Below are 13,697 nucleotides of genomic sequence, written 5' to 3' on the forward strand. Positions count from 1 at the left end.
GCTGTTGCTAAAAAGGGCCGCCCAAGGATAACGGAGATTTGTTTCTTAGGATTAGGTTCATGTTCCATATCAAGGACAATGAAATCTACTGAAAAATAGAATTTGTCTACCTTGACAAGAACATCTTCAATTATCCCACGTGGTGTTTTTACAGATCGATCAGCCAATTGAAGGGATACCGAGGTTGGTTTTAACTCACCTAACCCAAGTTTCTCATAAACTGAATAAGGTAAAAGGTTGACACTTGCCCCTAGATCTAAGAGTGCTCGATCAATGAAATTATTTCCTAAGACACAGGAGATCGTGGGAGCACCAGGATCTTTGAATTTTGGAGGGGTGTTGTGTTGGAGAATAGAACTCACTTGATCAGTTAGGAAGACCTTTTTAGGCACATGTGTCCTAGATTTTCGCTTTTGTGTACAAAGGTCTTTGAGAAATTTGGCATAGGAGGGAACTTGTCTGATGGCATCAAGGAGTGGGAGGTTGATTTTAACTTGTTTGAAGACCTCTATCATCTCTTCTAATGGAGTTCCCTTTTTGCCAAATGGTGAGGGTGAAGTAAGAGCTTCAGGAAATGGGGCCTTTGGGATGTGAGTTTTGGCAGAAGATGGACTAGCTAAAGAAGAAGAAGAAGGTTTTAGATTTTTATTTGACACATTTCTATCCTCTTCTTCACCTTCCTTATTATTATCCTCCCCAATCTTATTGTCTATTATACGTCCACTCCTTAGGGTAGTCAAAGCATTGGCTTATTCATGATGAATTGCATTTAATTGATTTTCTTGAGCCATGTATTGTCCCCTATGATTACTTAGTGGTTGGCTTGGAAGCTTTCCTTCCTCTCGCTTGTTCAGTGCATTAGCTAGTTGCCCCATCTGGGATTCTAGCTTGGCGATTGATTGCGTGTGAGAGTGCACCAATTGTGTAATGGTTTCCAAACCTTGAAGGGTGTTCAACACTTTCTCCTCAAAGGCTGTGTTTCTTTGGGGTGGAGGAGGAGTGTGTTGAAATTGAGTCGAGGGATGGTAGGGATGAATATTTTGTGGGATTTGAAAATTCTGAGGGTTTGGAAAGTTTTGGGAATAAGGTTGGGCAGTATTCGAAGCTTGCTGCTTCCAAGAAAAGTTTGGATGATTTCGCCATCCCGGGTTATATGTATTGGAAAATGGGTCATTACCCGGTCTAGGCAGTGTTTGAGCAGCATTGATGTGTTCTTGCACGAGTTCGGGGAATTGGGGCGCTGAAGGGCACTCATGAATAGGGTGGGATGGGCTAGAACAAATAGTACACACTTGTGCTTGGGAAGAGTTCATGTAATGCCCACCTATCATCAGTTGGTCAATCTTATGGGACAATGCATCTACCTTGCTAGACAGGTCCATAGAATGACTTATTTCACAAATTGTCCCTTTTCTTTGAGAACTCGGGGGTGCTTGACGAGAACATGAAGCATGGTGAGGGAGTTTTCATTAAGATTTTCAAATAATTTCCATGCTTCATGCTCATTTTGAAGCATAAAAGTGCCCCCGCATGCAGCATCGATCATCTGACGGTTTCGTTCTGTCAATCCGTCATAAAAACATTGCACTAGTTGCCACTTAGGTATTTGATGATGAGGGCATTTACGGATTAGGTCCCTAAATCTCTCCCAAGTTTCATGAAATTCTTCTCCCTCAGTTTGGGAGAAGCTTGTAATGGCACGTCTAAACTGGTTCGTTCTTCCTATGGGAAAGTATTTTTTAAGGAATTCTTGTTGCATTTGATCCCAAGAACGAATTGAGTTAGCTTCTAAAGAATTCAGCCATTGTTTGGCTCTATCTTTAAGGGAGAAGGGGAATAATCTAAGTTTCAGAGCATCATCAGTGAAATTCTGAATCTTGACAGTGGTGCAAATTTCAAGAAATTCATCTAGGTGTTTATATGGATCTTCATTGGTGAGCCCATAAAAAGATGGAAGCATTTGGATCACACTAGACTTTATTTCATATTGTACAGCTGCTACCTCAGGTAATCGAATGCAAGATGGGGAAGTGTAAATAGTGGGAGTAAAGTATTCCCTCAGGAGTTTGGGTTGTTCTTCAGCCATCTTAAGAGGTGGGGATGATCCTAATGTTTTGATCTTAGCTCGAATGTTCCTAAGGGTTCGTTCTATTTCAGGGTCAAAAGGTAATAGGTTTTGTACTCTAGAACGACTACCGTGCATACACTAGTACTCGATCAATCAAGCATGCAATAAAAGAGAAAAGCATATCAATCCTAGTCTTTGTCCTAAAATCACTAGACAGCTCCTAACTGGTTTGAAGAGGGCACCTAAGCCTCCAATCCGGTCTAATGAACCGAGTTGACCAGGTAAGCTCCCAGGTAAGTGGAGGGGTCACGATGCATTCGCAAAGGTCCCACTTAAAACCCACTTGCCTCGAACAGATGAACTGTCTCCCTTATAGGGACAAAGCTTGCCTAGACATCAACTAAGCCACAGAGCGAAATTGGTGCAACTTTCGGTGATCTTCGTCCTATTGAGCTCGAATGTTCCTAGGAGCCAACGTCTAATTGATTTTAATTAAAGATGACACTATGTGAGATTGAGTTCACCTAAGTTGGGCAAGAGTCCGGTGATGAAATCCGACTCTTATTTTGTTGGGGTGATTGCCCTTACTATGTGCAAATTGATTTGTGTATGTGTATCAAGCATGCATTCACAATTTTGCTACAATTAAAATCAAACAATCACCACAAAATTTCAAACCAATAATTAATTTAAATAAGAAAAGTTTAGAGGTTACCAAAGGAAATTTCCCCAGCAATTTAATTTTTTTTTTTTGCAAACCTCTATAGTATTTCTTTTCCGGCAGTTCTCCTTTTGATCATCCCAAATTTTTTTTTTTTCTCGATTCCTGATTAAAAAAATAAATAAATAAATAAAAATTAGTAAGGGAGAAAAAGAAGATAAGAAAAGTAACAATAATAGAAATTTTTTTAAAATTTTTTTAAAATTTTTAAATAATTTTTTTTTAATAAGAAAATAACTATGCTAGCAATCTCCGGCAACGGCGCCAAAAATTGATCGGTTCTTTCAATTTTGAAAATAAACCACGCAATAGCACGTATCCCGTAGGATAGTGATTACGGGTGTCGGTCCACAGGGATTGGAGATAAGTTATTTTTCTTTTAAAAATAAATCACGAAGAAGAATTTGCTAACTTGATTTAACTAAATTAATCTATAAGTACGAATTGAAATTTATCAAAGTAGATGGATCTAGGGTTTGGAATCCACCGCGTAGCATGGCATTAGGGATTGTGTTCTTAATTTTTATCTTTTGGAGAGGCATGCAAATTGGCTACAAGCCTTTTTTTTAAAAAAAACATAAAGAGTTTTAGGAAAATCCATCTTCGGTATAGAATGAAGTGTCTACCTAAGTATGCTAATCTAGGGTGCAGCACACCTCATCTTCCTAGGCATGGATTATCTTAGACTACTTTAGCAAACACGAATAGTAAATGGCATGCTCAAGGTTTAAACATCATAAAAAAATATTTCATTGAAAATAAGAATTTAAACAAGCTCCAAAATAATAAAAAAGTAAGAACTACAATTGCCCTGATACATTGCTACGGCTTCATCCAGCCCTAGACTAGACGTTTAGCCGAGCATGGCTTCTGGACGACCTCCCATCTTCAAATGAAATTGAGCACCTCTCATTCTTCCCAGAATATCACAAACTCTTCTCTTTCCTCCCTTCTCTCTTCTTTTTTTATTTCTTTCTCTCGGCTTTCTTCTTCTTCTTCTTCACCGAAACAGAGCCTCTCCCCTGTTTCTTTCTTCTCAACCGAGCTGCCCCCTGTTTTCTTTCGAACCGAGCTCCCCCTCCCCCCTCTCCCTTTTCTTCATCTTGCTCTTATAGATCGCCGAAGGCCGGTGATGGATCCCGAGAGAGGAGGAGGGCGTGATGCTGGGAGAATGGCTGGATCTCGGGCGACGATGGGGATGGAGCTCGAAACGGGTGCCGATCCGGAAGGAGCTGGGTTACCGGCTCGTTGAATGCAGTTGGCTGGGATCGCGGTGAAGGCTGAATCACAGGGATTGGAGCTGGGAATCGATGGGATTTCTTCTTGGAACGAATCCGGGTGAAGCTCGGGATGGCTGGAATGCTTGGAGGAAATGGCTGATTTCCGGCTGCTGGGAAGAGTCGACCGCACGGGCACGGTGGGCACGCGGCTGATTGCGGCCGACTGGAATCATGGAGGACTGGTCTCCGGCGGATTTGATCGCGGGATCGTCGAGAAGACGCCGCGGACGGTGGGCGGCCGCGAGATCAACGGGAAGACGCCGCGGGGGACCGTCGGTGGGCTGCGCGTGAGATGTTCATCGGGGAGGAAGAAGATGAACAGTGGCTGAGTCATTTTTTATATATATTTTTTTTTAACACTGTTCATATGAACAGTGTTTTCAGCATTTGGGAAAAAACTCTTTTTCTTGCTCTATTTTAACAGGAAAATGGGCATATATGGATTTAAAAGGTCTCCCTTATTTTGCTTAGTTTGGAAACATGATGCGGAGACGGGAATTTCTGAACCGTTGGATCACTTGGGGAGCCATGGACGGTGGACAGTGCTTGGGTGCATGCATGTCAGTTGGGCATTGGGCTCGAACCCAGTGTTATTGAACTGAAATGTGCTGGCTGGTATGCTCGGAAGGCGAGGACATGTGAATTATTTCTTATCATATTGTTCTATTTTGTAGTAAAATAAGTAGTTATCCGTTTAAGAACGTTGACATGTGCTGGAAAAAGAATATTAAATTATAGATTAATCAGCACTTATCAGTCGTCCACGAGCGGGACGGCCACCACGTCCTTCAGTTTGGCCCGGGCGGCCACATCTTTGGCCACCCACTCCGCCGGGATGCGGCAGCCGAAACTGCGAGCCACCAGTGCTCGCTCCTCCCATTTCAGCCGGGCCGCCGCTATCGGCTCCTCCGGTAGTCGAAGGACGTCTGGGAAGCAACGGCTCAGCCGCTCCACCTCCGCGGTCGTGGGCCATTGAGTAACGCACGGCCCCGGCCGTGACCAAGCACCGGAATTCCCACCATGCCCAAAGCTATTAGACTTACCCGGTCCTCTCGCCGCTCCCTCCGTCGTCTTCCCCATCGGCTCCGTCGTCTTCCCCATCAGCGCCTTCCCTTTGCGGTCCATGGAGTTTCCCCCAAACCGCCCGAAGATCACCGGGAGCCGAGAGCACTTGCCGAGCCAAGTTCCTGTGTTTCACACCGCCCCGCCCACCGTGGATGCCACACCGGAAGGCCGGAGCCCCGCCAATCTGCCTCGCCAAACGCTGATAGGACGCTGCGGCTAGCCGTTAACTTTTTCGCACTACGCTGGAGCTTCTCGCTCTAACTAGCCGTTGTCGCCAGTTTCTTTGCCCCTCCGGTGAAAGAGAAGTCCAAAGGGGAAAGAATTCCTTTTCTATCATCATATTGATGCCCTTTAACCTCTACCGTCTCCCAGATTTGTATTATTATAACCAGTTAATATTTGCTTTAGGGTTCATTTCGTTTTCCTATTCTTATTGACAAAGTTCGCCTTAAGGATGGTGGCATGTTGCTTGCATGGAATATTTCCAAAAAGAGATATGCTTTGATAAATTAAATCTTATTCACTTGCAAGGAGCAATCAAATTTGGTTGCTATTGCCGCTAAGTTCTGAATCGATGTCGGAGCGCTGCTCGGCGAGGTCGGTGAGAACCGAACTGAATGGAGTCGGATGAGACTGAGGTGAGAAAAAATTGGTCACCTTTGAGGCCAATCTGCAAGAAGTCTACTTGCCGGAAAGTTTCCAATGGAGGGCCCTCCAATGTAAGTCAGAATAATAGGGTAACAATATAGAAAGAATAAAAATATTGTAGAGTCCAAAATGAGCTTATCTAAGGATCCTCGGGCCACCTCTTTATATAGGATAAAATATTAATCCGTTACCTGATTTGATGCAACGTATTTTAATTGCAAGGTAACGGCTGGTTGCATGTTAACAATATGAAAATCATCCCATATGAGCAGCACATGGCGGTAATTACATCGATCGTGCATTGACTGCAGTGTTACCATAACTTCTGGTCTCTATTAGCCAGAGCAAAGTGGCACATCGGTTTTCATTGAGGTTGTTTACTACGGTTAATACTGAGGTCAAGGAGGTCGATTTAGGCCAAGATCAAAATATCCCATATTTTCCTCATCAGTTGCCATTTCTAAATTCAACTGAAATGTAAGGTTTAGGAAACACTTCCATTTGATAATTCAACCATTGCAAGCATTGTGTTTAAGCAGCCCTGCGTTGATATTTCTCATGTACCAATCGCGTGAATCCATTTTCACCAAAATATAGAACCTATATCTTGGGTTTGGCTCTACTGGTCCTGTCTTGCTACCACCTTCATCTCGTAAAGGCCAAATATCATCTTCTATGAATTCGTCCCTGCTCGAGCCAACTATCATTTTTCCTCGATTCATTTATATCTATGAATCCTGAATTAAATTTTAGATGAGATTGTGGAACAAAAATCAAATTATTGCCATAAATCAATTAGAAACCGAGAGTTGCAAGGTATTAAATTGCAAACTTACAAATATAAAAGCGTTCGTTTTCTATTGGGGTGGTTCTATATACACCCCCCCCTATTGCTCAGGACACCCCCCAAAAATTAAAAAAAAATTAAATACTCTCTACACCCCCCCATTTGCTAAGGACACCCCTAAAAAATTAAAAATTCCTAAATTACCCCCCACCCTCCCCACCCCCTCACCTAAATTGCTCTCTACACCCCCCCAACCCCCCCCCCCACCCCGCTCTTCCCCTCCAAAACACCTCGCCAACGCCCAAAACCCCCCGTTCCCCCTTCTCCCTCTCGTCGCCGGCATTCTCCCGATCTCCGACCACCTCGCCGGCTTCTCCCGGAACCACCTCGCCGGCTTCTCCCGAAATTTTTTTTTTCACGGTTCGTGCTCCGTTCGGCACTGGATCGCCGAACAAAAGGCTTCTGTTCGGCTGAACAGTGCCGGACAGAAGCCTTCTGTTCGGCACTGTGCAGCCGAACAGATCGGCACTGGATCGCCGAACAAAAGGCTTCTGTTCGGTCTGAACAGTGCCGGACAGAAGCCTTCTGTTCGGCACTGTGCAGCCGAACAGATCTGTTCGGTTGAGGGTTGCCGAACAGAAGGCTTCTGTTCGGCACTGTTCAGCCGAACAGAAGCCTTTTGTTCGGCGATCCAGTGCCGAACGGAGCACGAACCGTGAAAAAAAAAATTTCGGGAGAAGCCCGGCGAGGTGGTTCCGGGAGAAGCCGGCGAGGTGGTCGGAGATCGGGAGAATGCCGGCGACGAGAGGGAGAAGGGGGAACGGGGGAGGAGGGGTTTAAGGGGGGTTTGAGGGGTGTTTTTTTTTTCTTTTCAAAACGAAACGGAGGAGGAGGAAGGGGGGTGTATGAGAAAATTTCAAGGGCAATATGGTAATTACACTAAAGGTTAGTTTGGGTTTTTTTTTTTGGTTTTTGGGGGGTGTCCTGAGCAATAGGGGGGGTGTATATAGAACTACCCTTTCTATTGCGCCCCTCTATAATCAAGAGAGGAGGAAAAACCTTTTTTAAAGTAGAATTACAACAACAGCGACAAAAAGTGGAAGACCAGGAAAAAGTCAAAACATCTTATACGCAAAGGCCTATTACTCTCCTTACCATCTGCCCCTATACTTCCAATGAACTACAATGATGCCCTCTTCCCTCGCCTTCCCCTCCCCAAGTCCAGGACGATTCAAAAACTCCTCAGGGAACAGCTCCTCCTTCACCGAAGGAGCAATCCATTGTATCTGAATGTTTGTTATCTCCCAAAGCTCATCCCCGTCTCTCTGCACCAAAATCTCTTTGTGCTTCATCTCGGTTATCATCTTCTTCAGCAGCGTAGGCACGAGCTCCTGCAGCGCCCCGTCGCCCATGCCCCCAGCGTCGGCCTTCATGCAGGTGTCCATCCTCCTCAGCACCCCCAAGCCAGAAGGTCCGGAAGCCCGGGCTCTGCGACAAAGGCACCATGAACCGCTGGAACACCTCCACAAGCAGCTCCATCGCCTCCTTCAGCGTCCCCTCCATGCTCTTCATCTCCCGCTCCGAATTCTCCCTTCGCGAGTACTCCAGCATCTTCTCGTGCAGGTCATCCACCATAGCAAAGATCACAAGATTGAAGCAAGCAAGGCAGTTCGCTGGCGTGAAGTCCAATTCCTCGGCGGCTGCGAAGCACTTCCTTAGCTCCGCTACTGCCTGGTTTCGAATCTCCTCCCGTCGGACCAAGCTAGTCTTGCGCAACGCCTCGGCCAGTTTGACGAACAGATTGGCCCCCGAGGTTGCCAGCGCCAGCACCCGTCTTCTGGCCGTCTTCCATGAACGAGCTGCTATTCGTGCTCCCCGGGTCGGAGTAACCCGATTTATGCCACTGGATCAGCCAATTCACAGAGTCTCCCATTAAGTCTAGAATCTTGGAGCTCTTCTCCAGCGGGCTGATCTTTAGCGCCCGCGTATCCAAATGCGGCCTCGATGCAGTAGGGATAATTGAAACCTTGTGACATGGGTTCCCTCGCACATCAGTTTCATGAGAGCCTCCACCCCCTGATCAAATGTCTCGGGGTGCCGGCCTGTGACGGAGAGTAGGTGGAGGAGCGTCTTCCACCCGATCATAGTCTGGACGTTCTTCGCATGTTCGTTCAGGATCCGAGCCGTGCCCTCGACGATGCTCTCGCAGCATGTGTCGAGAATTTCCTTGTCGAGCTTCCACATCAGGTTGATGGACCTGGAAAACGAGCTCCTCGGGGAGCTTGTCGACATGCGGGGGAGATGAGAAGAGCTCGAGCGCGATCTTGAAGAGCCCAACGATGGCCTTCTCGGCAAACGGGCAAGGCCGAGAAGAGAGGGAGCTGCGACATGACGGTGACGCAGTCATGGAACTGAGGCCAGAATGCTGCGAACCTCTGAATGTTGATCGTCGAAATCATGACCAGGAGATCCCAACAGAATCCGACGGTCTCTTCCTCTTCGACCGGAGTGCTGAATTTCTGGGCCTCGCCCTGCTGCTGCGAACATGAGAGCCCGGCCAAGGTTCTGCAGCGATTCATCGGGCAACCTGGAGCTCTCCGCTGAAAATATTCCCGATGCGACACTGCTGAATTATCTTCGAGTTGTTCTCAAACTCGCTCCCGCAGTTGAGCATCGAATCCCCCCCGCTATCCAGCGATAGCAACTGCGAGAGCCGCCCGATCAATCCCGAGACCTGGCGGCGGCTGCCAAACCCGAGGTGGGATGAGGGGAAGATCACGCCGGATTCCGACTTTGCGTGCTGGGTGAATCCGGGGTCCGACGATGGAGAGTTCTCGGGCTCGATCACGGACTGAGGCAGTAGCTTCAACCGCTTGAGCTTGAGCATGCAATCCACGATGTTCCTCCACGCCCCCCGCACCGAGTCCCCGAACTTGTTCGCGATGGTGAAGAGGGCCACCGTGGCCATTCTCGGCTTCAGCTCATTGCTGAATGCGAACAGGGTCTCCTCGGCCGTGGCGTAAGGGTTTAGCAGAGTGGTGAACTTGCAGAAGCAAGAGAGGAGCTCGTCGAGGATGTCTTCCAATCCGTATCTTGCAATTGTTGCGATGGATATCAGCCCTTCGACGCACTCCTGCAGTATCTCCTCGTCGTCGGTGTGCTCGAAGATGGCGGCAAGCGTGGCGACCGAGGGTCCTGATATGGCGGCGAACAGGTCGCGGCCCAGCTTATGGCTGAAGTCGCAGATGATGAAGGGCTCCACGACTCTCGATCTCTTGATGAGGTCGGCCCACTGGTTCGAGCTGAGCTCGGTGGGCAAACCGGTCGGGCCGAAGAGTGTGATCGCGTTGGTGGAGATGGAATGGAAGAGCTCGGAGAGGTACTCTCTGGGGAGGTCCATCCCTCCGTTGATGGCTCTGTTGTTCCTTATGAACTCCTCCTCGGTCATCTTCTTCTTCACCTGGGGGTTGTGCTGGTCGGTATTGAGCATGATGAGGGAGTAGCAGAGGATGAACACTGCGTCCTTGCTCACGAAGATCTCCGAGGACTGCTGCTCGTAAAACCTCTCGGAGAACGCCTCGAGGATCCTCTGTATCTTCTGAGACTCTCCAGGAAGCCGGAATGTCTCAAGGTAGGTCCGGAGGGCGGTGTCGAGGATCGCGCCGGAGAAATCAAACGTCTCAGTGAATTCTTTCAGCGCTCGGAGGTTGAACTCGTCGGGGTCGCCTAGGAAGTCCCCGATCCTGTTCTTGTCCAAGCCCGGCGTATACCGGAAGAAGTAGGCCAGGCACTTGGGGTCCGGCGGAGTCGGTACCAAATGGCAGATGTTCAAGAAATCCAGACCTTTCTTCTCGTCCCGGTTGTAGTGGTTGGCGGCGATCATGACCTTCTTCTTCTTCATCTTCCTCATTCTAACAAACTCGACCCAGGTGTCGGGGTCGTCGTAGCTGTCGCACCTCTCGACCCAGAAGGGCTTGTAATCGGAGACGTCGGCGCTGTAGGACTCCCGGTCGGGAACTTGCTCGACCTCGATGCTGTCGGCGATGGTGGTGATGACGGTGACGAGGCCCTCGAAGGCCTGGACCTGCATCGGGGACATGGGGTTGGTCGCAGGGAATGCGGTCTTGCAGAGCAATTTGCCGATCTCTTCGAACACGTTGCGCCGGATCGGGTCGCAGTCGTAGTTGACGTACATTTCGATCGCAAAGGTCGGCTGCCGGCAGAAGCCCAGGATCCCCTCGATCGCGACTTCCTGGAGCTGCACTCCGCTCCCTCCTGCCGCAATTCTTAAGAGCACGTAGGTGAAGAATGCTTCGAGTTGGAGCCTGAGGCACCTGTAAATTAATTTAAAAAAATGTGGATGCGACGACTTTCTCTTTCCTCCTCTTTTGATTAATCTTGCATCGCAGCAAGCGAAATGGAACGACGGGGAGGAAATTTTTAGTAATTACCGACGGCAGAAGTGATAGAGATTCAAGACTGCGCTGCAGATCATGGAAAGAACGAGCGGGCTCGAGCACGCGGCGTAGTGGATGAGATGGTGGAAGAGATCATCCTGGACCATTCGGAGGAGCTTGGGGTGCTTCCCGATCGCCTCGCCGCGGAATTGATGAGGACGAGCGCGAAGAGCTGAACGTCCTCGTCGGAGCTGATGGAGCCGATCCCCTCAGCAGAATCGACGACTTCGCCGACGTTAAGCAGCGAGCAGAGGAAGTGGAAGATGTCGACCATGCAGCGCGCCCCGTACCCGGAGATGGGGTGTCGCTGTCGGCGGCGGCGGCGGCTTGAGAAGCGCGGTCGGCGGTCTCGGGCACCTTGATCTCCGGGAGGCGGGAGAAGATGGCCTGGATGAGCTCGTGCATGGCATGGCGGGCGCTCCTCTGGAGGAGGTCCCCTCGGTGGACCGACTGCTGGACCACCTGGAAGCAGGTGTTGACGATGGTGCAGACGGCGTGGTCGGTGAGGAGGACGGAGACGCGAGACCGCACGATGGCTACCAGCACCTGGAGGATGCGCATGAGGACGGCGTCCTCGGCGGCCTGCTCCGTGCGCTCCAGCCGGCAGTTGGTGACGGCGAACACGACGGAGTGGATGGCCTCGCGGGCGCCGGGGTGCGCTCCTCGAAGACGTTGAGGCGGAGGATCTTGAGGACGGCGGAGAGGGCGACGCCGGTGGCGGCGGCGGGGATCTCGTCGCTCTGGATGACGTCCAAGAAGGGGGAGAGGTAGATGGAGGGCTCGGTGGAGCGCCATTCGCTGTGTTGAGGGTGGAAGATGAGGGAGCGGAGGGACTTGAGGGATTGGAGGAGCTGGGGGTTGGCTCCCTCGTCTGCGCCGCCGGGGAGGAAGCCGGAGATGGGATCCGGGGGGCGCCGGATCACAGCGAGGACGGCGCCCACCTCCGTGTTGAGCATGCACGAGATGCCCAGCTCCTTGAGCCGCGGGTCCCGACGCCGGTGGCGGCTGCCGGCTTCACCCCCTCCCGCTGCTTCATAGGCGTCGTCGCCATCTCTTGCCCCTGGCCATCGTGGCCGCTGAAGCATTTCCATTTGCATTTCCATTCCGGGGAGAGGGGAGAAATATTGTTTGAGAAAACGGTTAGTGGCGCCACGCAAAACGGTTGGAATAATGGTGGGTTGGGGCGGGCATCATGTCCGGTCAAAGCGAGAAGGAGTAGTCGGGTGAACATGGGGCCTTCCTCGACTTGTGCACCGAACATGTCGGGTTCCAAGTGTCCATACGACGACTTTCATGCAGGTGTCCATCCTCCTCAGCACACCAAGCCAGAAGGTCCGGAAGCCCGGGCTCTGCGATAAAGGCACCATGAACCGCTGGAATACCTCCACAAGCAGCTCCATCGCCTCCATCAGCATCCCCTCCATGCTCTTCATCTCCCGCTCCGAATTCTCCCTTCGCGAGTACTCCAGCATCTTCTCGTGCAGGTCATCCACCATAGCAAAGATCACAAGATTGAAGCAAGCAAGGCAGTTCGCTGGCGTGAAGTCCAATTCCTCGGCGGCGCGAAGCACTTCCTTAGCTCCGCTACTGCCTGGTTTCGAATCTCCTCCCGTCGGACCAAGCTAGTCTTGCGCAACGCCTCGGCCTGTTTGACAAACAGATTGGCCTCGAGGTTGCCAGCGCCAGCACCCATCTTCTGGCCGTCTTCCATGGACGAGATGCTATTCGTGCTCCCCGGGTCGGAGTAACCCGATTTATGCCACTGGATCAGCCAATTCACAGAGTCTCCCATCAAGTCTAGAATCTTGGAGCTCTTCTCCAGCGGGCTGATCTTTAGCGCCGCGTATCCAAATGCGGCCTCGATGCAGTAGGGATAATTGAACCTTGTGACATGGGTTCCCTCGCACATCAGTTTCATGAGAGCCTCCACCCCCTGATCAAATGTCTCGGGGTGCCGGCCTGTGACGGAGAGTAGGTGGAGGAGCGTCTTCCACCCGATCATAGTCTGGACGTTCTTCGCATGTTCGTTCAGGATCCGAGCCGTGCCCTCGACGATGCTCTCGCAGCATGTGTCGAGAATTTCCTTGTCGAGCTTCCACATCAGGTTGATGGACCTGAAGACGAGCTCCTCGGGGAGCTTGTCGACATGCGGGGGAGATGAGAAGAGCTCGAGCGCGATCTTGAAGAGCCCAACGATGGCCTTCTCGGCAAACGGGCAAGGCGAGAAGAGAGGGAGCTGCGACATGACGGTGACGCAGTCATGGAGAGAATGCTGCGAACCTCCGAATGTTGATCGTCGAAATCATGACCAGGATATCCCAACAGAATCCGACGGTCTCTTCCTCTTCGACCGGAGTGCTGAATTTCTGGCCTCGACCTGCTGCTGCGAACATGAGAGCCCGGCCAAGGTTCTGCAGCGATTCATCGGACAACCTGGAGCTCTCGCAGAAAATATTCCCGATGCGACACTGCTGAATTATCTTCGAGTTGTTCTCAAACTCGCTCCCGCAGTTGAGCATCGAATCCCCCCCGCTATCCAGCGATAGCAACTGCGAGAGCCGCCCGATCAATCCCGAGACCTGGCGGCGGCTGCCAAACCCGAGGTGGGATGAGGGGAAGATCACGCCGGATTCCGACTTTGCGTGCTGGGTGAATCCGGGGTCCGACGATA

The 13,697-nt window shown here is 50.3% G+C and overlaps 1 protein-coding gene and 1 non-coding gene across 2 annotated transcripts; one reads left to right on the forward strand and one right to left on the reverse strand.

The window, feature by feature from the left end:
• The first annotated feature begins 1,604 nt into the window (after positions 1 to 1,604).
• Positions 1,605 to 1,710, forward strand: LOC120109240. The gene has a single exon (XR_005510205.1). It is a non-coding gene; the product is annotated as a small nucleolar RNA R71 (small nucleolar RNA).
• A 5,982-nt stretch (positions 1,711 to 7,692) lies between these two features.
• Positions 7,693 to 12,129, reverse strand: LOC120109239 (ARF guanine-nucleotide exchange factor GNL2-like). Its single transcript, XM_039122988.1, is given in 13 exon segments — positions 7,693 to 8,032; positions 8,034 to 8,378; positions 8,380 to 8,550; positions 8,552 to 8,593; positions 8,595 to 8,828; positions 8,830 to 8,934; positions 8,936 to 9,091; positions 9,093 to 9,167; positions 9,169 to 10,903; positions 11,021 to 11,171; positions 11,174 to 11,323; positions 11,326 to 11,682; positions 11,685 to 12,129. Coding segments are annotated over 13 exon segments (4,278 nt in total). The 3' UTR covers positions 7,693 to 7,720.
• Between the last annotated feature and the right edge of the window lie 1,568 nt (positions 12,130 to 13,697).

Source organism: Phoenix dactylifera, unplaced genomic scaffold (assembly GCF_009389715.1).
Source record: "Phoenix dactylifera cultivar Barhee BC4 unplaced genomic scaffold, palm_55x_up_171113_PBpolish2nd_filt_p 001941F, whole genome shotgun sequence".
NCBI classification, from domain to species: Eukaryota; Viridiplantae; Streptophyta; class Magnoliopsida; order Arecales; family Arecaceae; genus Phoenix; species Phoenix dactylifera.